The sequence below is a fragment of the Canis lupus genome, chromosome 13, assembly GCF_011100685.1.
Source record: "Canis lupus familiaris isolate Mischka breed German Shepherd chromosome 13, alternate assembly UU_Cfam_GSD_1.0, whole genome shotgun sequence".
Lineage (NCBI taxonomy): Eukaryota > Metazoa > Chordata > Mammalia > Carnivora > Canidae > Canis > Canis lupus.
In genome coordinates, this window is record NC_049234.1 from 5,180,010 (window position 1) to 5,207,454 (window position 27,445).

The 27,445-nt window shown below is 35.2% G+C and overlaps 1 protein-coding gene across 30 annotated transcripts in view; it reads left to right on the plus strand.

The window, feature by feature from the left end:
- The window catches only part of RIMS2 (regulating synaptic membrane exocytosis 2), a 591,823-nt gene that overhangs the window by 115,307 nt on the left and 449,071 nt on the right, over positions 1-27,445 (plus strand). For 21 of the 30 annotated variants that reach the window (XM_038555311.1, XM_038555266.1, XM_038555270.1 and 18 more), the window contains one exon: positions 10,723-10,734. The exons of the other annotated variants lie outside the window; for them this stretch is intronic. In XM_038555311.1, the coding sequence (XP_038411239.1) occupies positions 10,723-10,734 (12 nt within the window). The remainder of the gene's footprint in view (positions 1-10,722; positions 10,735-27,445) is intronic. 30 annotated transcript variants of the gene reach the window in all.

Consider the following 27,445-nt stretch of genomic DNA (forward strand, 5'->3'; position numbering starts at 1 on the left):
TTTCTTCTTCTGTTGCAAGGCTTTCCTGAGTATTTTAATCATTTTTGTGTACATTTATTACACGAGAATTAAGAGTTTTTCTAGTCTTGCTGGTGGAAGCATCCACTATTTTCTTTAACTCTTCAGATGACTTTTTTCCCTCTCTGGGGTATTTTCTCACTTGCATGCTCACTCATCATTACTCGCTGAATACTTGAAGGGATTCCCTACAGACCTCTGGGGTTCTTCCTCTATGCAGTTTTCTCTTCTCTGTAAGTTGGCCTATGAAATGCACCTGTGTTGGCCTCCTCAGAATGTTTGTTCTCAGTTGTTCTCTTCATCTGAGGATGTTTGCCAAGCTGAACTTCAGCTCCTCTGTACTGCTCTGTTGCTTGGAAAGTCTCTCAGAGCAGTAACCTGGGGCAATTGTAGAACTTACCTTGTTTGCTTCCCATATTTTAGCTATCTTTGTACTTTTTTTGCCTCATGTCCAGTGTCTTGAAAACTGTTTTTTTTCTTTCATATATTTTTCCCATATTTGTTTTCCATGCAGCTTGGAGAAATCTTGTTCTTGCTACCCCATTTAGGCCACAAGTGGAAGTCTCTAATGACATCTGATTATAGTTTGCTTGAGAAGATATTTTCTGGTTTCTAATGCATGGTCACTTTATGCTGAGCAAAGTTGTAGTCAGTAAATTGAGTACAGTGAAAAATACTCCTTGAAAGTGTTTTACTGTTGTCAATTATAGAACTCTGTATGTTGTAGATTAGCCTGGTGGATGGTTTATGGAAGAAAGAAGGAACCAGAAGCAGTACTTTCCACTTTTCTCATGTTTCTTCTTATGTCTGAGGGAAGTATTAGGGGAATGAAACATAAGAAAAAATAATCTAGATTTTAGCTTGAGGATAATTTTAGATTTCTTTTATTAGCTTTTTATATTTTCATTCATAATCTATTTGAGGAAGCATTCCTATGTATGATATGTATAAATGTTGTTTATATTCTAAATGAAAAAAGTATTGAATTCAATTTCTCTTTTTAAATTGGATCATCCTATGTATGCTTGGTTGCCTTACGTAAAAGAAGAAGGCTTTTGCTCTCAATAGATGCTGAATACACTTTTTGATTTATCATAGCCCCAAAGGATTAATTAAACTCAGTGAGATTTGTTCAGACTATTTTTATGATGTAGAGTAATGAGAATACAAATATTTTATAGCTTAAAATTTAATTATAAAGCTATTTTAAAATTGTTTCAGTAATCTATGAGAACAAGATAAAGAACTTTTGTTTTAATTTTGAGGCTCTTTCATGTGGAGCCATCCTTAACAATTAATTAACTCTTTTGAAGTACATTTATGATTCAGCGAGAATAAATGTAGTGCAGAACATATGGAAGTACCAATACAATAAGTTTTTATGAAATGTTACTTTAATTTATAACCTTTTATGATGATACCCCCTTAGTAAATTAAAGCTTATATATTTAGTTCAGATTTAAAAATAATGACTTTATAAGGAAGAAATTATTTTGTAATGGTAGGATGGTGATTCTAATAGGACGAGCATTAAAGGTAATTTACAATGAAGATTATTTTAAGCTTCAAAGCATAGCAACCTTAATTTTTTCTTTCTTGTGCTTTTTAGTGGGAAAAATAGATAACCATGTGCTTAAAAGATATCTAATTTTGAGAAAGAAAATAATATACATTTTTCAGAACTGTATTAATTTACAAATGTAACAGATGTGATTTTTTTTGTTATAAACTATCAGATTTAAAGCAAAATGAATTATAGCTTTAGAATGGTTATAAAACAATGTGGTCCTTAAGCAAGTCCCTTAAAATTTATTGCCATATTTGTATTCAATATATCATATGGTAAGAGTGAAATAATATAGATGTTTCTACTATATAACCAAATCGTTAAGTATCATTTATATGAATGATTTTAATGACTTAATGATTAATTAAAAGGAAGATGATGGCATAAGTTGAGACAATACAAGAACCAAGTTCTGTTTCTGCCTTGGTGTTGTGTGACTTTTAAAAGACATGTCACTTCATGTCTTGGTGCTTCTGTTTTAAAATCTATAAAATTAAAGAATCAGTTTGTGATTGCTAAGGTCTGGGGTTTGACATTTTATAATTTTACAATTAATACTAGGTAACTCATGTAATGCTTGAAGTACCTAAAAAGTATTTTCATATAGCCAAATATATTTACTGCTTAAATTTTTGAAAAGGAATTGAGAAGCTTCATTAATTCTCTTATTTTACTATATCTAGTACACTGTGTGTTGAGCTTTGGTTTTTATTCCATCCCACATTTACATGACACTCCCATGTCATTTACATAACACTATTTTAGTAAACTGTTTTCATAAGGTAGAGCAGGCAAGCTTATTAGAATTATATAATTCATAGGACTACCCTTAAGCAAGTGGCTGCATCAGGTGGATCCTTAACTTCAAGCCTCAATAACCTGGAATGTGTGAGAATATTATTTGAAATGGTTGTAGAATTTAAAAGGAAGAATTGTTTTCCCTCATTGATGTCAACCTCCCTAATGGTACAGGATAATATAGGGACTGTGAGAAACAGTCTAGCTTGCAGAGTCTTGGGACATTTTATACTTCTTCATGCATATCAGCATCATGGAAGGAGGCAAAATAATGTTGTAGATTGAGGGTAAAGGAAAACATTTTCATCAAAATTTACAATGAGCTCATTCCTTCTCCATATGGTATCTTTTATATGGTTTTCACCTGGCTCATCCCCCACTTGCATCACCTGTAGAGCATGACTTAGTGAGTATTACCTAGAAGAACTAGTAAACTTACAAAGACTATTGTAGTTACCAATTTGGGATTGTTTATTTTCCAGAATCTCTGGATGATTCCATAGGCATTTTATACTCTGAGGTGTATGGCAGTGGGCTTAAAGTGAGGTAGTGCACCCCTGCTGTGGAAGGAAGGCTTTCTAGAGATTAGATGAATCTGAATGACTTACAGGGCAAAAATTTCCGTGTGTATTTTTTCATTTTTTTCTTAAAGTTGATTTACCTGAGAACATTTCTGTTTTGTGGAATTTTCTTTCTAAATCACTTTTACAATTGCCTTAAACTCTTGAAACCAAAAGCATGCTCTTTAACACTACTTAATGTGAATCTAGTCTTTATATAATGTATTGCCTCAGATGTCAAAGTTTCTGGGCCAGGAAACAAAATGATTCTAGAATGTATTGTCCTGAGACAGAGTTCCTTAAGGGCAAAGCAGTGAGAGGTTTTGTAAGAAATATAGAAAGGGGCAGCACCTTATTTCTTTCAGGCAGCAGACTTCTGGTGAGACTTTGGTACTTCATGCCTCTTTTTTAGAGTTAGAATTTTGATGGGAGGTGATTGTCATGGTGACCCATAATGCCACATTTATTTGAATTTAAAAATGAAGTTGGACATGAGAGAAAGTCATATTTTTCTGATGGCTTCTCAGTGTGGCCTGGTTTTCCAAATAGGTTGTATGGTAGAAATTCTCCATATATTGAATGAGGTAAATCTGCAGCTCCAAGATTTGATAAAAATATAATTAAAGCGTATCTATAGTATACAACATATGTGAAAATGCATTCTTTCCAACTATTTAAACTTAAAATTTAAATGTTATACTAAAAATGTGTGAGGGATATGTGGTTTTAGAAATTTATTTTAGAGAAAAGAAAAAATATGGACTACTGATGTATAGTAGGTGCAAGGTATGCTTGGCTAATAGCATAATTGCTAACCAATAGCTTGGTTGATGTGCATTTGAAAGCTCAATGTCTTCTTGCTGTCTACTTGCTCCTAACCACTTGGTGGGAAGAATCCTGCTCAGTACCTAATATCTGCATCAATAAATGAAGTAGGCATGCCTGGGTGGCTCAGCAGTTAAGCATCTGCCTTCGGCCCGGGGCATGATTCTGGAGACTCGGAACTGAGTCCCACATCGGGTTCCCTGCGTGGAGCCTGCTTCTCCCTCTGCCTGTATCTCTGCCTCTCTCTCTCTCTCTCTCTCTGTGTCTCTCATGAATAAATAAATAAAAATCTTTAAAGAAAATAAATGAAGTAAGCTCCTTAGTAGATAAGGTGAGCACCAAGTTAAATAGATTTTACTTAGCTGGTATGGAGAAGATTAATAATAGTATCGGCAATGAATTCTAATCATAAAAGTGGACTATCTTGTAGTTTAAAAGAGAAAGAAACTCAGGATATCACCAAAATTGCAGCATAGTTAGACACTAGGTAGGGGAGCACAAAGGGAGTGGAATGCAGACAATATGTGAGTGAAGGATTAGACATAGTTATGAATTCCTCTACCATTTTGAAGTGGAATACACAACAAATCTCACCTAATTCTTTTTCAAACAATCTGAAAAAAAATATTTAGCTTCAAATATAAGCAAAGAAATAAATGTTGTTTATTACCTAAAACAATGTTGTTGTTTTTTTTTAAATTAAAAATAATTCTGGGGCAGCCCGGTTGGCTCAGCGGTTTAGCGCTGCCTTCAGCCCAGTGCCTGATCCTGGAGACCCGGGATCGAGTCCCACATCGGGCTCCCTGCATGGAGCCTGCTTCTCCCTCTGCCTGTGTCTCTGCCTCTCTCTCTGTGTGTCTCTCATGCATAAATAAATAAAATCTTAAAAAAAAATCTGATCCATAAAAAGAAGGGGCATAAGGGGACACAAAGAAACTTTTGGAGGTAACAGATAGGTTTATTAACTTCATTGTGATGATGGTATCATGGATGTATTCATGTTTAAACTCATGTTGTATACACGAATATATGCAGTTTTTTTGTATATCTGAATAAATCAGTATATGGCCCAATTGAAAAAAAAGGATATAAGATTCTTTTTTTGAAATCTTGTCATTTTAATTCCCTTTAAATAAATATATTAGAATACCACTGAATCTCACTTAGGTCAGAACAGACTGTGTATTTTGTTGCTGGAACAACCCCCAGATCTATTCCTTTTATAATTTTCAGTATTTTGAATGGCACCACTACTTTCACCTAAACCAGAACACCAGGAATGCTCTCAGGTTTCTATCCATCACCACTCATTCCTCACGATGCTTGGAGATGATCATTTCTTCACTATTTATGCAAACTAGTAACTGTGCTCTTACTTAGGCTTTTATCCTCCATCACCTTGACAAATGTAGTCTCCTAACTGGTCTCTCTGCATCCTTCACACATTGCTATTGTGATATTTATAAAATGCAAATTTGATTATTTTACCTTCTGCTTAAAAATTAGTTAGTGATGACTCATTTTTTGAATGAAGTTTCTAATGGCATAAAGGGCCCTATGATTCGCACCCATCCTAACTCAAGGCATATGCTTCACTCCATTCTTTATGCCCTGGTCAAATTATACCATTTGCCTTTTTTCTTAAATTATTACTGCTATTATCTCTTATGCTTTGGCTTACCCTGCCCCTAGACCCTATTCCTACCTATCACCCCTACCCACTTGATGAACATTTACTCTTTTTTTCTGGATTTAAGCATCATCTCCCCATGATGTTTTCTTTGGGTAACTCCTGCGAATTAAGCACTCACTCTTCTGTGGAGTAAGTGCTCAATGGATTCAAAAGACTTCTAATCTAGTACTCTTAATATTTTGTTGTTATTTTTTCTTTTTCACTTTTTAATTTATATTTTTGCATTTCTCCTTCACGTCTGGCTTCCCAGTGCACAGGTTGGAAGGTGGGCTCATCTGTGACTAATCTAAAATGCCATTAATATAGATTGGGGCTAATTACTCAGTCCCTCTTGGCAATCCGGCGCTGGGCTTCTTGAGACAGAAGCCTTTTAGAAAACTCTGGGAGGACATTTCCACAGGGAGGGGCCAAGACGCCCCTGCAACGCTCACCAATCCCTAACCTCCTGCAGCTCGGTTTTCTTTGGAACAGCTTATTTTGAGGATTTTTTAACCCCCTCTGGCTACACAGCCTAAACCATTGTACACATCAGGAGCCCATTAAAGATAAATGTCCTGGCTTCTCCGTGGCAGAATGACCAAACACAAGCGCAGAGCGCCTGCACTCACCGTAGCCAGCTCTCTGATGGCTTTGCAGCTGCTCTGCTCTGTTCTCCAGAGCCTTCCTGTTGGCAGACTTTCCTGATCACCTGATTATCAGGTCAGGTTTGAAGCGAGCTGTGAGTCCAGGGAGAACAGTGAAGAGAGTGGATGGAACCCCTTGTTCTCCGGATCTTTCGAGCTAAAGGAGCAGGCGTCTGAGAAGAGGCCAGGAGCCCCTCCCTGAGTGCAGGAGTCCCAGCCTGGCTGCCGGGGCTAGGGGGTGGCGTCCCGGGGCCAGGGGGTGGCGTCCCGGGGCCAGGGGACTCCCCATGTACTCTGCTGTGTGGAGGGCCACTCCCCGCATGAGTGCTGGGCTGGAGCTGGTGCAGACAGGAGGCGGGAGGGGGAACAGTCCTCCAGGAAGATAAGCTGGTTCACCCAGGGGCCCAGCCTCTGTCCACCTGATGTCCACACCTGTGGCTGCCCGGTGGCCTCTATCTCCTCCACGGAGCCACAGCTCCACGGCAGCAGGGGCGTCAGCTTGCTAGCCCTGCTGTATCCCTGCGCCAGCATAAGCCTTGGTGGGAGGCTTCCGAGCAAAGGGACCAAGATGTGTGTCCAGCTCAGAGGCACAGGATGGAGAGCTGACATCGACCAACTCTACAGTGAGAAGAGCCCAAGCCGGGTGGCAACTGCTTGCAGTGGCTTTTGTTAACATTTTATTGTTAAGTGACTGTATTTCTCTAAGTCCTCTCGTTTACTGTAGGCTTCCAAGTGTTTGGCACATAATAGGTCAGTATAAATAGTTGTCGAGTGAATGAACAGAAGAAAGAAATCCGGTGTACTTATTATGGGCATGCAATTCTGGGATAGGTATTGTCTTTTTTTTTTTTTTATAACTGATTTTCTTTTTTTTTTTTAATATTTTTTTTCTTTATTTATGATAGTCACAGAGAGAGAGAGAGAGAGAGAGAGAGAGAGACAGAGGCAGAGACACAGGCAGAGTTCTCAAGTCTGGTAATTATAACCTGAAGTAATTTATTGATCAATTAAATTCACTTTTAAATAACTATTTATTTATTTATTTGAGAGGGAGAAAGAGAGAGGCTAGGGGATAAGGGAGAGGAAAAGAGAGAATCTTAAGCAGGCTCTACACTCATCATGGAGCTTGACATGGGGCTCAATCTTCCCACCCTGAGATCATGACTTGAAATGAAGTCAAGAGTTGGACACTGGGGCATCTGGATGGCTCAGTCAGTTAAAGTGTTTGCCTTCAGCTCAGGTCATGATCCTAAGGTTTTTGGGATCAAGCCCCACATCGGGCTCCCTGCTCAGCAAGGAGCCTGCTTCTCCCTCTCCCTCTGCTGCTCTCCCTGTTTGTACTCTCTCTGTCAAATAAATAAGTAAAATCTTTGGATGCCCCCAAAGAACATTTTAAAATTCAAATTATCCATTTGCTTAAAATAAAAATATTTCTCCACACCAAGTTATTTTTTATATTCTATATATCTATATTTCATATTTCAGGATATAATTTTTATATTTCATCAGTCTTGTTTTAAGATCCTTGGTGATATATTTATACACTGCCTTTGATTTTCATGCAACTTAATTCCTGTTTATTAATGAGATTAATATCACATTTGACAAATATAGTGAAACTGACTTAATTGTATTACTAAAATCTGTTTAGAAATTAAAATCCATTTTGAATTTCTTTTCTTTGGAAGGCTTACTAGTTCAAAGGAAAGGACCATTTTGATTAGGATCATTGTTCTCATTCTTCCTGTTCCTTTGAACAATTTCCTGGGGGATTTTATGCACTTCTGTAGCTCCAAATACTGTATACATTCTGATAATTTACAGATAGGATTTTTCTTTTTTTTCAGATAGGATTTTTAAAAAGATTTTATTTATTTATTTTTATATTTTTTAAAGACTTTATTTATTTATTCATGAGAGACACACACACAGAGAAGCAGAGACATAGGCAGAGGGAGAAGCAGGCTCCATGGAGGGAGACCAATGTGGGACTTGATCCCAGGACCCCTGAATCACACCCTGAGCCAAAGGCAGATGCTCAACAGCTGAGCCACCCAGGCGTCCCCAGATAGGATTTCACTAGCCAGATTATTCTTTTGAGCTCCAAGTCCATCCATATAGTTTTTACTGAAAAATCTTTGTTGGGATGTATTAATTGGCATCTCAAATTCACATGGTCTATACCTGAATTCATTATTTTCCAAATGTGTTTCTCATGTGTTTCTTCTTTCTCTTCCAGTTGCCCAAGCCAGACTCACAGTCCTCCTCTACTTCTTCCTCTTCCTTATTCAATTATTAATTATTAAGTATCAAGTGCTAAGAGCCTTATTTCCTTCTTCGTATCTCTTAAATCTGTCTACTTCTCTCCATTTCTCTTGCTACTACTGTAGTTCACACTGCTCTCACCTTTGTTTCTTACCCAAAACATTTCAATATCTTCTCTCTCTCTCTCTTTTTTAAGATTTTATTTATTTGAGAGTGAGAGAGAGCATGAGCAGGGGGAGGAGCAGGAGAAATAGACTCCCCACTGAGAAGGAAGCCCTATGCTGGGTTGCATTCCAGGACTCTGGGATCATGACCTGAGCCCAAGGCAGATGCTTAACTGACTGAGCCACAAAAGTGCCCCATATTTGGTATCTTCTTAAATGTCTCTCAGTTTCCAGATTTGTCTCCTAATCAGTGTGCACTTTATAGCATAGGTGAAGATTCAGTAAATAGTAGCTAATAATATTATACCTTATTTATAAATCATATAATAGGTTTTTTATTTTTTATTCTTGTTGAAAGATAATAAAGATATGATGGCAGTAGTATTTCATAATGTTTTATAGCTAAGTTTTTCAGGTATATATTATAGCTAAAATTTAACTTATCTGCTCAGAGGCATTAACTAGCAAATTCATTAGTTATAGTTTCATTTTATTTCATTTTTGAAATTTCTGCAAAGTGAGTTAATTTTTGTTAAAGTGTTATGCTTCTAAGTCTGGGCAGATATTAACATAGTTAACCATGGAGGCTTTAGTTCAAACATATCAGTTATAATCTAGTTATTCCCAAATACTTGTATTCCAAACATACCAGTTTTGTGCTTTTTGCATATTTCATGTTCTTCTTTGCATAAAATATTCCTCCTTACTGGTCTTGCTTGACATTCTCTTCTTTATTCTTTAAAGACTGATTACTTGTTAGAAACTTTCTCTTAACCTTTTTTCTTGAAGTCTTTTTATCTCTTCAATCATTTGTGTTTCTATGGTGATTTGTTGTTTTCCTACTTTTAGAAGTCTCTCTGTTCTACAGTAATTTTTTTTCCGCTCTAATACTTTTAGTTCTTTGATGGCAGAAACTGTCTTACTTAATTTTTATGTCCCAGAAATCTAGTGTGTCTGGTACATATGTATTGACTGCTCCATAAATGATTTTTGTTGGACTATATGATTAGCAGTAGATGTCTTGGGCTGTGTACAATAGCTTTTTATATGATTTTTAGTTTTACCATTTGTAATAAATGAAGCAGTCAAGAGCACAGGAATGTAAAGAATGCAGTCCTGTCCCTTCTATGCAATATCCTATGTTTTAGGAGATTAAAATATTAGATACAGAACTCTATGCCAGGTACTCTATTGAGAGCTTTTTATGCTATTTTATTTCAGAAATTCTATAAAGTAAATGTTAATTCCTATTTTTCAGATAAAGACTTAGAGAGCTTTAGAAAATTACACAAGATGTACAGTTAGAAATGTTATTTTTTAAAAAGGTGGAATTTTAAGATAGGTCTGTCTGATTGCAAAGTCCTTCCTCTTAGCCACAAGTATTACATACAGCCACCCATATTTCAGAGAAGCAGTAATACTTCAAAACTCATGATTTTAATTTTTAATTTGTACAAGTTCTTATAATAGATCATTGTTATTACATTATTACTTTTACTGTTATCATTATTTTATATTTAAGTAAAGAGAAATGCAACGTTTTAAAACTGTAGGATATCTAATTATGTTCTCTTGACCAAATCATGCATCTTGCCATTTTATTTTCCACATTTATAATGGGAAACCATGACCCAAAATTATCAACTGTAACCAGTATCATTTTATCTTTAATGTTTTTTTTAATTAATTTTTTTCTTTTTAGTTATAAAGTTTGGAAGGCTTCTAAATTAATGGGACAGAAATAACTTTTAGAAGCAATATGCATAATTCATATAAAATTTTGTCTACTTTTGACAGTGTATGATGAAAGATAAATAGTGCTGATGTGTTTTCTTATATCTGTATTTAAAAGTTCTTTTCTTTAATATTTTTCAGTTTCTGTCTGAGTTAAGTGGGATTTTATTTATGGAAAGAATATTCTCATTTTTCTGATGTTTGTATATTTAATTGCTTTTATAGAAACCTTTCTGTTTATATCTTTATATATTTGAGTATATGGCATGCTCATGCTTGAAATGTATGGAAGGATTTTTCCTTTTAAAATGTTTATATTTCAGTCAAAATGTAACTTAGACTTTTTCAGAATTTTTATTTCACTAACAAACTCTTAAAAACTCTTACTTGTTTTAAGAATGGAATTAATTATTATTTTTTGTTTTGTTTTGTCTTTTCTGTCCTTTCTAACTTGCCTTCGTGGATTTCACACCAGGAGGACAAAGTGGTTAGAGTCTTTTCTTCTGTCTAATATTATTTTTTTCTTGCTGTTATTATTGCTAATTTTAATTTTATAGCTGTATTTAATTTGTATACTTCTAAGTGTTTTATTACAGCTGTAGTGCATGATAATTGCTGTATATAGATATATTTTAAGCATGCTATCTGATTTTACTGATAAACACATTTTACTATATTATAGATGAAAATTTGATTACTTTATTTGATTCTTAAAAAAGCTTGCCTCTTTAGAGTTTTATATTTTTTTAAAGAAGATATTCTAGCATTCTTTATTGTGATCAGAGTTCCTTTCATCTTATTATGTTTTCCTAAACTCAACATTGTATTGGTCAGCATTTTTAAAAGAAGCTTCTGAGTTAGTATAAACATTTAATCTTTATAATAATGTCTCAAGAACATTGAACATGGATTTTCTGAAGTGTAAAGTTATAGTTGATTTGAGTACTTAATATATTTTTATTTTTCTTAACAATATATTGTAGAGATTGGTAAAATTTATCTTATATCCTCATGTTGAATATTAGATATAATTATAATTTTAAAATACTCAGGTGTATAGAATTTGATCACAGGCAGGATTTAAATAATCTGCTGGTGTGTACAGAAGTCTGATTTGGATTTGGATCTGCTCTGGAGACTGGTGACTTCCTGCAAACATAGATAAATTTTTTTTCCTATTCTGATTCCTTTATGAGTCAGACTAAAGCTTGAGGTCTTTTCAAGTTTTCCAAATTCAAATTGGTATAATACCAAAAAAGAGATCCTTTAGCTGGTATCTTCTAAACAATACCTTTTCTTTTGTTGGTTGGAATATTTTTCTTCTCTTCAGTTTTTACTTACTTGGTTGGGATAATGTAGCTATTAGGCAAATACTGGTGTGGGTTAAGAATGAAATTTCTGAGCAGAAGAAAAGATACTGTGATGTCCTTCTTCCTTCTCCTCCTCCTCCTCCTCTTCTTCTTCTTCTCCTCCTCCTCCTCCTCTTTCTTCTTTCTTTCTTTCTTTCTTTCTTTCTTTCTTTCTTTCTTTCTTTCTTTCTTTCTTTCTTTCTTTTCTTTCTTTCTTTTTCTTCTTCTTTTCTTCTTCTTCTTTCTTCTTCTTCTTCTTCCCTATAGGAATTCTAAAGTTTGAAGGCAGTTTTGAGTACGTAGAGTTAATTACCATAAACCTGTTTCAGACTGTACATCATCCTCAATCCAGGGCAGGTTCCCTAGAGAACCTACCAGCTTTCACCAGCCAGCTTTATTAGCTGACTCTCAAGTAGTCCAATTCAAGCAGTTCACTACCTTTCGAATCTCTGGTGCTACTTTTGTGTCTAGAGTTAACACAGGATACATAATCATTTGATTATTATCTGTAGCTTTCATAATGAATTCTGACACCTATACCAGAAATGAGACTCTCCACGATAGCTACAATAATGACTTCATGTGCTGACAAGATTTCATAATATCACAGTCTGTATTTTAAACCACAGATAGGCTAACAAATAAAAGTATGTGAATTTCATGTGGATTTGGAACATTGCAAATAAAATTCAACAGGACTTTTTATGACACTCTTTATGCAACCCTGCTTAATAGAACTTTCACCGATGGTGAAAATGTTTTGTATCTTTAGTATCCGGTGCAGTTTCTAGTCACATGGAGCTGTTGAACATGTGAAATGTGGCTAGTGTGGCTGAAGAATTGAAATTGAAATTTTATTTAATTTTAATTAAATTTAAATAGCCATATATGCCTAATGGCTAAAGAAACCCCAAGCTTGGATAGCAAACATTCTGTGACTATTCAGCCTCTAAGGCACTACCCTGTACTCATAATAGCAGTATGATGTGTATACTAGTAGTAGAGATACAAGCTGTACAGGATGCAGGAAGGCTACACTTGCCAGTGCCAATCTCTTATATAGCTGAGGAGGATAATGGACAAGGGACATCTTCTTAAACGGTGGAACCAGAAAATATGAAAATACCCAAAGGAGAATAACTGAATCAGGGGCTGCCAGATAGGATAACCAAAGAAATTAAAGTATGTTCATGTAGGGATTGCTGTGTGTTATGGACAGTTGACCACCCTATCTTTCTTATTCTTGCTGTGTTTGAATGAGTTTTTGTTGCAATTACTCTGTTCTTTCTCCATCATTGTGTATTGAGTATGTTGGGAACAGATAACTTGTCTTTCAGTGTGTAGTCAGTGGTTCACAATGATGTATACTCGACTGTGACGAAAGATTGCTCTACCTCAGAGATCCTAGATTCAGAGCTAGATTTTGTAACTAGATGAGACTCTGGGATTATCTCCCTTAGGGAGGTAGTGAATGTGTTACGTGTAAAATATATATGTGTAATGTATATATATGTATACACATATACTCACATATATGGACTGGACTGTTGACTAGTTGAAAGAATGGACTGTTCAATGGCTATCCTAACTTCGTTCTCTCTTACAATCCCCAATGGAAGTGATGGGGGAATAGAGGGACTAGCTGAGGACAAAGCACGAGCCTGGGGCAGCACGTTGACAAGTCCTTGAAACAGGCAGAGGGGCATTCTTCTATGGACTCAACTGCCTTGATGTTCATACTTTGCTAAGGGCAAAAGGCAATCTTAGCCCAACCCCCAGTAGCCTATAAGCCTACTTTAACATATAAAAATTCTTTTAGAAATTTCCCTTTATCTCTAAACCCCCAGGATACATATTGGCAATCATCCTCCAAGCACATAGCCCACAGATATACATCTGTATGGTCTCATGACTCAGGTTTTATTAGATGGTAATAAGTGACCTTTTCCCAACCATAGCTAACCCCTTCAAGGTCCTGGAAACCTTGCTTCCAAAATTCCTTAGACAGTATGCTATCCCCAGATGCCTCCCAACTGCCAGGTATATAATCAGCCACCCCTCACAGGCCCAGGGCAGTAGCTCTTCCTGCCCAGGGGTCCTGCCCCCGTGCTTTAATAAAACCACCATTTTGCACCAAAGACATCTCAAGAATTCTTTCTTGATTGTTGGATCTGGACCTCACTTATAATTCCAAAACTTCATCAGAAGGACTTGAAAAATACAAAAATTTCTAGATTTCCTTGCAACTGTGACTCAGTTCTAGCAAAAGAGATGTAAGAAAATTTATGAGGTCTTCTAGAAAGTCATGATTTTAAAAAAAAGATGTAGCTGGCACTACCTTTTAATGCAAAAGTTTTATCTTGAGCTCTACTAGCCCCTTGTGAAATGAGGGAAAAACCGAGTATTGTAATTATTAAGCATGACATTGTTGAGCTACTGATATAATAGTATTGGACATCTTTCTTCATGTGAGAGAAGTACCCACCCTTCTCAACATACTCAATACACAAGCTTTCCTAAGAGAAACCATAGTGGTGATGTAATGTGGAGCAGGGAAACCCTACAAACATTCAGAGTTGTCCTTCAGAAATACAGAACTAGAAGAAAGAAATACATGTTGATCATTGCCCAGATACTCATCTGTTTTTGCCTCTGTAAGTATTTGAAGAATTAGTATCACTTAACATGTCTGCTTCTATATTACATATAAATTATCTCAGTTGCAAACAGTGAGTTAAAATGAATATGTTGGTTTTAGAGATAGAATATTTTCTTAAATATTAATTTAAACCTACTTCACATAGAATCAAAGAAAGAGGATTAAATTATTATTATTTTTTTAGAGATTTTATTTACTTATCCATGAGAGACACAGAGACAGAGAGAGAGAGAGAGAGAGGCAGAGGGAGAAGCAGGCTCCATGCAGGGAGCCCTACGTGGGACTCGATCTTGGGTCTCCAGGATTATGCCCTGGGCTGAAGGTGGCGTTAAACCACTGAGCCACCGGGGCTGCCCAAATTATTTTTTAAATATAATTTGGATGTTTCTTTGAATTTTGTGTGGAACAAATAAGAAAACTAAATTTCTATGGTAAATTATTTGTCCATAGAATAGAATATATCCGTAATACTGACCTATTCATGTCTAGTGAGAGCATAATGAAATTATAGCTTTGGGAACAGAGCAATGCTCATTTCACTTTCTAGAGATAATATTATCTGTTTATGTAAAGACTACTTTAATGAGGACTCCCACCCCCTTTTTACAACAATGATGAATTCTCTTAGGTTACCAGTGTCTCTTGAGACAGTAAAAAATAAAAACTTTTTACTTGTTATTGACAGGTTGCTGACCTTTATCATAAAAAACAATGTTACTAGTGGTTCTTGTTATTGAAATGAAGGGTGTGGAAGGATGATAGTATATCTCACATTTCACAAACAGGAAGGTTATCTCTTGAGTTGTAGCTGCAGCTAAGATATGCTGAACAAAGTGCTTTGTTTTCACAGAAATTTGATGCTTTTTCTGATTTAAGCACATTATTCAGGCTTCCATACCTATGTGTTTATTTAGCTGCTTATTGTAATTCTTTTTGGAGTTGCAATTCAGCAAAAAGGTATTTGTATAGCATATTTGATTTTTCCATTTCACCTGGGCAATAGCTGTGCAGATCTGCATGTCAGTAAATATTGTCTTAACAGTAATAAATTAACTTCTTTGCTTTTGCATTTCTATTTAATAACAATAACATGTATGTGATATTAATAAAATTGTTCTGGATATTGAATATAAGAGCTCTGTAAGGGCCAACTTTTATAATAAAATCACAAGAGTAAAAGCTACCACTACCATTCTGCCTCTTATTATAAGTCTGACAAAGACCAGAATTTGTACATTTTCAGTAAGAATACTATATAAACCTCCAGAATTTTTTGTTAGCAAAATAGAAGTATTTTGAACTGTATTATTTAGACAATATACCATACAACAAAAATATGGAAAAATGCTTTTAGAAAACGGGGAGAGAGTGGAAAGAATTGGTAAAATAGGTAAAAGAGACTAAGATATAGACTTCCAGTTACAAAATAAGTAAGTCACAGAGATGAAAAGTACAACATAGGGGATATATTCAATAATATTATAATAACATTGTACAACGACAGATGGTGACTGCACTTATTGTGGTAAGCACTGAATAATGTATAGAATTATCAAATCAAATGTTATACACCCAAAACTAATATAACATTGTATGCTAATTACACTTCAATTAAAAAAAAGGCGGGAAGAGTTTTGAGTAAATCAAAAGACAGAAATTGTAGAGCTGAGAAAACCGTGCCTATTTGAAAGACAGGAATAAAAATTACATCAATAAAGAAAGACTGTTGTATATTTGCTTGGATATATTATATATTCTAAATAAAGTGAAAAATTTGTAATTTTAAAATCCTTCACCTGATCAGTTGCATAGTTTTTGTAAATGGGCAAGTGAATTTTGTAAATCTCATTCTAGGGCTCTTGTAAAAAGAGATTAGGGCAGCCCTGGTGGCTCAGCGGTTTAGCGCCGCCTTCAGCCCAGGGCGTGATCCTGGAGACCCGGGATTGAGTCCCACATTGGGCTCCCTGCATGGAGCCTGCTTCTCCCTCTGCCTGTGTCTCTGCCTCTCTCTCTCTGCCTCTCTCATGAATAAATAAATAAATAATCTAAAAAAAGAGATTAAAATTCACATTGTGAAAATTCTGTGAAATGACATATCTATAAGATAAAATATTCTACAGGGAAATTATAAAGAATATATATGACAAGTGAAAATAGTGATAATTATAATATGTTGAAGTTTTTAGAAGTTGATGTTACTAATAATAACTGATTTAAAGTGACTCTCAGTTTGGCTGTGATAGAGATCAGAGGAAGGTGGAGAGACCATGATGCATATTTACAATTGCAGCATAGCTAACTTCTTGAGAGCAGAGACAAATCATACATTTTGATTACGTGTTTTGCAACTTCTCCAAGTTTAGGTAACTTTTGCTTTGATCAAGTTATTCTAATCGGGTATTCCATTCCATTGAATCTACACCTGAAATAAGACCTGTTTCTTTACTGTCTTTGAGATTCCCATGATTCTATTTGACATTGAGCGATGTTAGGGTCTGAGGTCCTAACAGGGTCTGAGGTGGGATGCATCATGAAATGGTTAAGAACAAAAACTCTACTTTTGGGGCACCTGGGTGGCTCAGTGCAATGTTGAGCGTTCAACTTCGGCTCAGGTTGTGATCCTGGGGTCCTGAGATTGAGTTCTGAATTGGGCTACCTATGGGGAGCCTGCTTCTCCCTCTGCCTATGTATCTGCCTCTCTCTCTCTGTCTCTCATGAATAAATTAATAAAATCTTAAAACAAAACAAAAAAAACACTCTACTTTCAAAATGCCCAAGTTTAAAGCCAGCCTCTATTACTTTACTAACTATTATTTGGACCAGTTATGTCACTACCATAGCCTTACTTTCCTCATCTCTAAAATGGAGGTAATATTCTTTTTTTTAAATAGTCTTTTTTATAGCTGAATAATAGTTCATTTAATATATACATCTTTTTTATTAAAAGGTTTATTTATGAGAGACACACAGAGAGAGGCAGAGACATAGGCAGAGGGAGAAGCAGGCTCCCTGCAGGGAGCCCAGTGTGGGACTCGATCCCGAGATCTGGGATCATGCCCTGAGCCAAAGACAGACGCCAAACCACTGAGCCACCCAGGCTTTCCATATATACATCTTCTTTATCCATTCATCAGTTGATGGACACTTGGGCTATTTCCATAATTTGGCTATTGTCAATGCTGCTGCTATAAGTGTCGGTGCAAGTATGCCTTTGAATTCATTTTTTGTATTTTTTGAGTAAATACCTAGTAGTACATTTGCTGGATCATTGGGTAGTTTTATTTTTTAACTTTTTGAGAAAACTCCATACTGTTTTCCAGAGTGGCTGTACCAGTTTGCCTTCCCACCAATAGTGCAAGAGAGTTCCCCATTCCCCACATCCTCATCAGCATCTGTTTCTTATGCTGTTGATTGTAGCCATTTGACAGGTGTGAAGTGATACCTCATTATGGTTTTGATTTGTATTTCCCTGATGATGAATGATGTTGAGCATCTTTTCATATGTCTGTTAGCCATTTGTATGTCTTTTTTGGAAAAGTGTGTATTCATGTCTTCTGCTCATTTCTTCACTGGATTATTCATTTTTTGGGTGTTATGTTTTATAGATTCTTTATTGATTTTGGATACTAACCCTTTATCTGATATGTCATTTACAAATATCTTCTCCCATTCCGTAGGTTGCTTTTAGTTTTGTTGATTGTTTCCTTCACCTTTTTATTATGATGAAGTCCCAAAATTTTATTTTTGCTTTTGTTTCCTTTGCCTCAGGAGCATACCCTGAAAGAAATTGCTATAGCCAATGTCAAAGAGGTTACTGCCTGTGTTCTCTAGGATTTTTATGGTTTCAGGTCTCACATTTAGGTTTTTCATCTATTTTGAATTTATTTTTGTATTTGGTGTTAAGAAAGTGGTCCAGTTTCATCCTTTTGCATTTGCTGTCCAGTTTTCCTGACACCATTTATTGAAGAGACTGCTTTTTTCCCCACTGCATATTTTTTCCTGCTATGTCAAAGATAAGTTGACCATATAGTTGTGGGTTCATATCTGTTTTTTTATTTTGTTCCATTGATCTACTGTCCATTTTTGTGCTAGTACCATACTGTTTTGATCAGTACAGCTTTGTAATATAATTTAAATCCAGAATTATGATGGCTCAAGCTTTGTTTTTCTTTTTTTTTTTTTAAAGATTTTATTTATTTATTCATGAGAGACAAAGAGAGAGGAAGGTAGAGACAGAGGGAGAAGCAGGCTTCTGAGCTGAGCAGGGAGCCTGATGTGGGACTCGATCCCAGGGGATCATGACCCATACCGAAGGCAGGCACTTAACTGACTGAGCCACCCAGGCACCCTTGTTTTTCTTTTTCAAGGTTCCTTTGGCTATTCAGGGCAATGACATGGATGGTACTAGAGAGTATTATGCTTAGGAAAATAAGTCCGTCAGAGAAAGACAAATACCATATGGTTTCACTTATATGTGGAATTTAAGAAATAAATCAAATTAGCAAAGGGGAAAAAAAAAGAGAGAGAGACAAAGAAACAGACTCTTAACTCTAGAGAACAGACTGCTGGTTACCAGAGGGGAGATGAGTTGGGGTTGTTAAATAGGTGATAGGGATTAAGGAGAGCACTTGTTGTGATGAGCATTGGGAATTGTATGTAAGTGTTGAATCACTATATTGTACACTTGAAAGTAATATTGCACTGTGTGTTAACTAACTGGAATTTAGATATAAACTTAAAAAAAAAGAAAAAAGAAAAAAATGGGGGCAATATATTAGTATACAAGAATAGTGCCTAATCCATAGGGTTGTTGTATTTAATTTTTGATTCTTTCCCCAGGACTCTGAGGACCCTCTTTCCTAAGTGCCAAAAAGGAAAGTAATATCCACCATCATGTTTTAAAAATAAATAAAAGAATTTATTATATTTGACATAAAAGATAAAATAGAGCAATATTTGGTTATTGCCCTTTTATAGTAATTGGATCCAGTGATGATCTAACTGTCCTGGATATATTCTTCCCCTGTTGGGTTGGCTTAGTCTTTCAAGGCCTTGGTTTAGTTTGTCTGACTAGGACAGAGGCAGGAGAAAACTGGTTTATGGACCAATTCTTTTTTTTTTTTATAGAGCGGCTTGTGAGTCCTCATTCCTGGTAGGATACACTCATTTCTTATATTCATGATCCCTCCATTTTCTTCTTCCTTTATAGAGTCCCTGTTCTCAATGCCCCTCCCACACACACTAAAGGCCTTTTCAGTTCCCATAACTCTTCCTTGGGTCCTATGGTGTCCTCCAATTCCTATGTCTCTCTACAGTATAGTTCTTCATCACTGACATTTTACAGTATATACAAAAGCTTCTTATTTTAAAGAACATTATTATGTATTTGGATAAGTAACATAGGAACATGGTATAAAATTCAAAAGCTACAAAAACAAAGATAGAGAAGCTGAGTTTCTTTGCCATCCCTGGCCCTTAGTCTCCTAGTTTCCCAGTATTTCTATTCTATTTCCTACAGGCAGCCAATTAGCATTTTCTTTTATATACTATGAGATATATTTATAGGCATATGGTTTTTGCACAAATATTCTGCACTTTAATTTTATCTCTTACTTGTATATTTTGGAGATTTTTCCATATAGATACACATAGAATTCTCACATTTATCTTAATGAATTCAGTATTATCTTGTATGGATATTTCATAATTTATTTAGTCAGATTATATATGATCTTTTGCTATTATAAACTTATTTTTCTACACAAAAATGCAAATATTACTACTGTAGAATAAATTCCTTGAAATTGCAAAACATTTGAAATTTTGGCCAGTATGCCAAGTTGCCTTCTTTAAAAATTGCATTAATTTGTATTTCCATAAACAATATGTGAAGGTGCTGGTTCTCACATCCTTGATAACACGATGTATCCATCTTTTTTATCTTTACCGAGTTGATTATAATTTTATTTTGCGTTTATTTTACGGTGAGTGATGTTGAGCATCTTTTCATATTTAGGAGCCACTTGTATTTCCTTTTCTTTGTACTGCCTGTTCATGCTTTCATAGAAGAGGAAAGCTCTGTACTATGTTTAGGTTCTGAAATCATCAAAAGTACTTTTGTTAATGTGTATTGATATTGAAGCAAGATACTTTATTAAACATCAGAAGTTTCAGTATGTTTTAAAATACAGAGCCAGAGAATGAAAGGGCTAGAAAAGGAAAAGAAACTCGAAAATTCCACTCCCTTTTACAAAATTTTATGATCATTTTGCCTGTTTGTTTCTTCACGTGACCATTTAGAAATAGGTTGTATAACAAGTTCACTGCAATGTAATATATGTCTTAAATGATAAACAAGAACTATTTATATACTTTCACTGTTGGCCATACTATGTTTTAAGATGCAGTATATTTATTTTCAAAATGTTGTTTCAAGTGTTTTTAAAACTTAAAGTATATACAAATGTAGAGATGGGATTTATATATATATGTTTATTTATTTCAAAGATTTTATTTATTTATTCATGAGAGACACAGAGAGAGGCAGAGACATAGACAGAGGGAGAAGCAGGCTCCCAGCAGAAAGCCTGATGTGGGACTTGATTCCAGACCCTGGGATCATGCCCTGAGCAAAGGCAGATGCTCAACCTCTGAGCCACCCAGACGTCCCTTTTATTGGGGGAGGTGGAATTTATGTTTTTAAAGATTTATTTACTTTTCTCTTTAATGATTTAAACTTTGTATCATATGGTTGAGAGCTTTATTATTAAGTCACTCACATGCAAGATTGTGAATGTGACTATTATGTTTTCTTGATGAACTGACCTTTTATGATCAGGACGTATTTCTCTTTATGTTTGCTAGCCCTCAATTTTGATATCCACTTTTTCTGATATTAATAAAGCCACACTGACTTTCTTATGCTTGGTGTTTTCATGGTAAGTCTTTTGTCATACTTTTACTTTGAACCAGTCTTTGTCCTAGTCAGAAGTTTTAAAGAGAAAAGTAGACAAATCCTCAATCAGAATTATGGGACTTAAACACCTCTTCCTTAGTAACTGAGTAAAAAGTACTCCACAGATCTTATGTTTAAAATGAATTTCTTACAAATAACATCTAGTTGGATCTTGCTTTTTGTATCCTGTCTGGCAATCTCTGCTTTTAATGAGTGTATTAACATTTAATGTAATTATTGATATATTTAAGTCTACTGCATTGCTATTTTAGTTTTCTATTTGTTCTCTCTTTTCTTTGTTCCTCTGTTTCTTCTTTTTTGCCTTCTTTGAGGAGTAGCAAGTGATTTTTTCCCCCCACAGTTTATTTCATTTCCTCTATTGATTTTTTAGTTTTGTCTCTTTCTGGTGTTTTTTTATGGATTGCTGAAGAGATTACAGTATATACATCTTTAACCTATCACAATCTACTTTGAAAATATTCTTTTTTTAAAAAAAGTTTTATTTATTTATTCATGAGAGACACACACAGAGAGAAAGGCAAAGATATAGGCAGGGGGAGAAGCAGGCTCCCTATAGGGAGCCTGATGCGGGACTCGATCCCAGACCCCGGGATCATGATCTGAGCCGAAGGCAGATGTGCAAACACTGAGCCACCCATGCATCCCGGTATAGTTTTCTTGTTTGTGTATTAATTTATTATCTCTCTCCCTCACTGAACCATAAGCCCAATAGAAAAAAATTGTTTGTTTCTTTATCACTGTGTCTCTGGTAAGTTGCCTAGGACTTGGCATATTGTAGTAGGTTTCAAAACTATTTGTGAGTATATGAATAATTAAGTGCTCCAATGAAATATATAATTTCCCAATATCACTAGATTTCTCTTGTTTTCAACCTAAAATGAACAGATGAGATAATAAAAAAAGACATAAAATGAGATAATTATTTTATTATTTTAAGAAATAATAGCATCCTGAAACCAAAATTGAAATGGGAAGATTTTAAATTTCAATCATTTTGATTTAGGTTTCACGGATATTTAAAATAAAAAAAAAATGTGTCAAGCATGAGCTTGGGTAAAAATGGCTGCATCAGGCCAGGTGATTCTTTCTCTATAAATGTAAGTTTTCAGTATTTGTTCCTGTCATTTAGTTTTAAAAGAGCTTAGAAAATAAAGGGAACAGTTAAATTAGTTCAGATGACTGTGACAATCATCTCTTTATCTTTTAAATACTGACTTCCCACTCTTCAGAGTACATTCTGAGGGATTTTATTTTTTAAAATCTGTGTCTCAGGGACCAGTTATATCTAGGAACAAAATATAGTATCTTCCTCTTTTCAAATTTATTATTAAATTTTAATTCCAGTGTAATGAACATACAGTGTTCTTGGTTTGCCTTCCTTTTTTTCTCCCATGTTCATTTTTTTTTTGTTTCTTAAATTCCACTATTGAGTGAAATTGTATTTGTCTTTCTCTGACTTGCTTCACTTAGCATTTTATCCTCTAGATCCATCCATATTATTGCAAATAGCAAGATTTCATTATTTTTTATGGCCGAGTAATATTCCATTGTGTGTATATACCACATTTATTGATGGACACTTAATAATTTGGCTATTGTAAATAATGCTGCTATAAACACAGGGGTGCATGTATCTTTTTGAATTAGTGTTTTTGTATTCTTTGGATAAATACTTAGTAGTGCAATTGCTGGATCATAGGGTAGTCCTTTTTTTTTTTTTTTTTTTTTTTAAAGATTTTATTATTTATTCATGAGAGACACAGGGAGAGAGAGGCAGAGACACAGGCAGAGGGAGAAGCAAGCTCCACGCAGGGAGCTGGACGTGGGACCCGATCTGGAGTCTGTAGGACCACGCCCTGGGCTGAAGGCAGCACTAAACCACTGAGCTAAGGGGGCTGCCCCATAGGGTAGTTCTATTTTTAACTTTTTGAGGAATCTCCATGCTGTTTTTCACAGTAGCTGCACTACTTGGCATTCCCACCAGCAGTGCATGAGGATTCCTTTTACTCCACATCCTTGCTAACAGCTATTGTTTCTTGTGTTGTTGATTTTAGCCATTCTGACAGGTATGAAGTGATATCTTATTGTAGTTTTGTTTTACATTTCTCTGATGATGAGTGATGTTGAGTATCTTTTCATGCGTCTGTTGGCCATCTGAATATCTTCTTCTGAGAAATGTCTGGTCATGTCTTCTGCCTACTTTTAAATTGGATCATTTGTTTCTTTGTGTGTTGAGTTATGTACGTTTTTTATAGAATTTGGGGTACTAACCCTTTATTGGATATCATTTGCCAATATTTTTTCCCATTCAGTAGATTGTCTTTTAGTTTTGTTGGTTGTTTCCTAATGAAGTACCTTAAATCTAATGAAGTACCTTAAATCTAAGAGTATTTACTGGTTTACAGTCTGTTTCTTTCTTTCTTTTTTTTTTTTTTTTACAGTCTGTTTCTTTACATCACAGACTAGGCCTTAAAGTACGATAATCCTGTATCTTGTGGTCTGTTCAACTTTTGAGGGTCATTCTTATATATTGGATGGTGGAACTAGAGTAAAATGGGCAGAGATGAGAAATGTATGCTCTGGTCTGGAGCCCTCCTAGGAGATACAGGAAAATATAACCTATACTGAGAATTCAGATTGAGTGCTTCATTACAACAAACTATGCATCCACACTTACATCATGAGAGCCCATCAGAGTGTAATCTGCCTGGGAGCTGACCAAATTGGATCTATAAGAATAGCTCTACATTAGCTCTAGCCATCAACACAGTAACTGACCTGGGCTTTCAGTGGATAAGGTAGTGGTTTCAGGGACTTGTTTCTGCTAGGCTGGATGTGCATTGGTAGGTGGCCTAATTTTTTGTACAGAACTTCTTTTTTTTTTCTTTTTTTTCAGAACTTCTTTTTAGGTATTTATCATAAGAAAACTTGCTGAGTTGTTTGTGTGCCTTTTAAAAATGCCAGCACATTGTGCTTTTTGGAATTGAGGGTACACTTACTTAGTTGTAGGTGACACCAAATGAGGCTAGTGTTAACCTTGATAGCATAGTATTAGAATTATTGTGAGGCTGAAAAAGCGGGGAAATGGCCAACAAAGGTAAGATCATGTTCACTAGAATTCCACTGAAAATAACCCATACTAGAGCCAGACAGAGTCTATGAAAATCCAAGAACCATTGACTAGATTAAGTATATTTAGTTTGGGGAGAGGACAGGGTAAAGCAGAAGCTAATTATTGCTATTGAAATTTAGTTATCCTGGCATATAATCATCATTGGCATTTTTTTCTGTTCTGTTCTTAAAATTTTTTTATTGTAGTACAATACACAAACATAAAATTTACCATTATAACATGTTTTAAGTGTACAGTTCAGTGGTATTAAATACATCCATAATGTTATGCAACCATCACCATTATCTATAACTTTTTATCTTGCAAAATTGAAACTCTGTACCCATTAACTATTAACTACTCTATTGTCCCCCCTCCCCCAGTTCCTCGCAACCACCATTCTATTTTGTATCTCTATGATTTTGACTATCTTAAGTAACTCATATAAGAGGAATTATACAGTATTTGTCTTTTTTGTACCTAGCTTATTTCATTTAGCATAATGTCCTCAAAGTTCTTTCATTTTGTAGCAAATGCCATTATTTCCTTACTTTCTAAGGCTGAATAATATTCCCTCTGTGTGTGTGTATGTGTATCACATTTTGCTTATTTAGTCATTGATGGACATTTTTATTGCTTCCATGTTTTAGCTATTGTGAATGCTTGTTATTAATGACCTCAAGGCCTTGCTTTCAATTCCTTTGGGGCTATACCTAGAAGAGGAACTGCTGGATCACATGTTAATTCTATTTTTAATTTTTTTGAGAAATTGCCATTCTGTTTTCCACAAGGAATATACTATTTTGCATTTCTCCCAACAATGCACAAGTGTTCCAGTTTCTCTACATCCTCACCAGTACTTGCTATTTTAGTTTTTTTCTTGTTTGTTTTTTAATAGTAGCTGCCCTAATCGTGAGGTGGTATCTCATAGTAGTTTTGATTTGCATTTCCTTAACGATTAGTGAGGTTGTGATATTGTGATTTGTAATAAGAAATATAGATTTAGTTTTTACTTTTCATTTGCCTCTATGTATTCTCTAATTTCCCTCGTGATTTCTTCTCTGATCCATTGGTTGTTTAAGAGAGTATTATTTAGGGACGCCTGGGTGGCTCAGCGGTTGAACATCTACCTTTGGCTCAAGGCATGATCCTGTGGTCTGGGATCCAGTCCTGCATTGCGCTTCCTACAGGGAGCCTGCTTCTCCCTCTGCCTGTGTCTCTGCCTCTGTCTCTGTGTCTCTCATGAATAAGTAAAATCTTAAAAAAAGAGAGTCTTGTTTAAGTCCCATAAATTTGTGAATTTTCCAGTTTTTCTTCATTATAGATTTTTAACTTCATCCTTTTGTGATTGGAATACTTACTTTGGGTAATATCTATCCTTTTAAATTTATTGAGACTTAATTTGTGATCCAAAATATGGTCTGTCCTAGAAAATATTTCATGCGTGGTTGAGAAGAATATGTCTGCTATTGTTGGGTGGAGCATTGTTTGTATGTTTGTTAGCTCTTCTTGGTTTATTGTGTTATTCAAATCTTCAGTTTCCTTACTGATCTTTTGTCTGTTTTTTTTCCATCTATTATCAAGAGTGTAGTATTGAAGTCTCTCACCACTAGTGTAGAGCTCTCAATTTCTCTCTTCAATCTGTCAGTTTTTGCTTCATGTATTTTGCTGGTCTGTTATTAGATATGTAATTATATATAATTGTTATATCTTCTTGCTTTATTGAAACTTCTATTAATATATGATACCCTTGTCTCTTGTAACTTTTTTAATTTTAATATATGATGTTCTTTGTCTCTTGTAATTTTTTTTTTTTTTTAATTTAAAGTCTATTTCATGTGACATTAGTATTGCTGTTCTGGCTCTCATTTGGTTACTATTTGCATGGAATATCTTTTTCCATCCTTTCACTTTCAATCTTTTGACTTTGGATCTAAAACGAGTCTTATGGAACATATAGTTGTATTATATAATTTTATTCATTCTTCAAATAGCTGTCTTTTGAGAGTTTAACCCATTTACCTTAAAAGTAATTCTCGAGGGGATCCCTGGGTGGCTCAGGGGTTTAGCGCCTGCCTTTGGCCCAGGGCGTGATCCTGGAGACCCGGGATTGAGTCCCACATTGGGCTCCCTGCATGGAGCCTGCTTCTCCCTCTGCCTGTGTCTCTGCCTCTCTCTCTCTGCCTCTCTCATGAATAAATAAATAAATAATCTAAAAAAAGAGATTAAAATTCACATTGTGAAAATTCTGTGAAATGACATATCTATAAGATAAAATATTCTACAGGGAAATTATAAAGAATATATATGACAAGTGAAAATAGTGATAATTATAATATGTTGAAGTTTTTAGAAGTTGATGTTACTAATAATAACTGATTTAAAGTGACTCTCAGTTTGGCTGTGATAGAGATCAGAGGAAGGTGGAGAGACCATGATGCATATTTACAATTGCAGCATAGCTAACTTCTTGAGAGCAGAGACAAATCATACATTTTGATTACGTGTTTTGCAACTTCTCCAAGTTTAGGTAACTTTTGCTTTGATCAAGTTATTCTAATCGGGTATTCCATTCCATTGAATCTACACCTGAAATAAGACCTGTTTCTTTACTGTCTTTGAGATTCCCATGATTCTATTTGACATTGAGCGATGTTAGGGTCTGAGGTCCTAACAGGGTCTGAGGTGGGATGCATCATGAAATGGTTAAGAACAAAAACTCTACTTTTGGGGCACCTGGGTGGCTCAGTGCAATGTTGAGCGTTCAACTTCGGCTCAGGTTGTGATCCTGGGGTCCTGAGATTGAGTTCTGAATTGGGCTACCTATGGGGAGCCTGCTTCTCCCTCTGCCTATGTATCTGCCTCTCTCTCTCTGTCTCTCATGAATAAATTAATAAAATCTTAAAACAAAACAAAAAAAACACTCTACTTTCAAAATGCCCAAGTTTAAAGCCAGCCTCTATTACTTTACTAACTATTATTTGGACCAGTTATGTCACTACCATAGCCTTACTTTCCTCATCTCTAAAATGGAGGTAATATTCTTTTTTTTAAATAGTCTTTTTTATAGCTGAATAATAGTTCATTTAATATATATACATC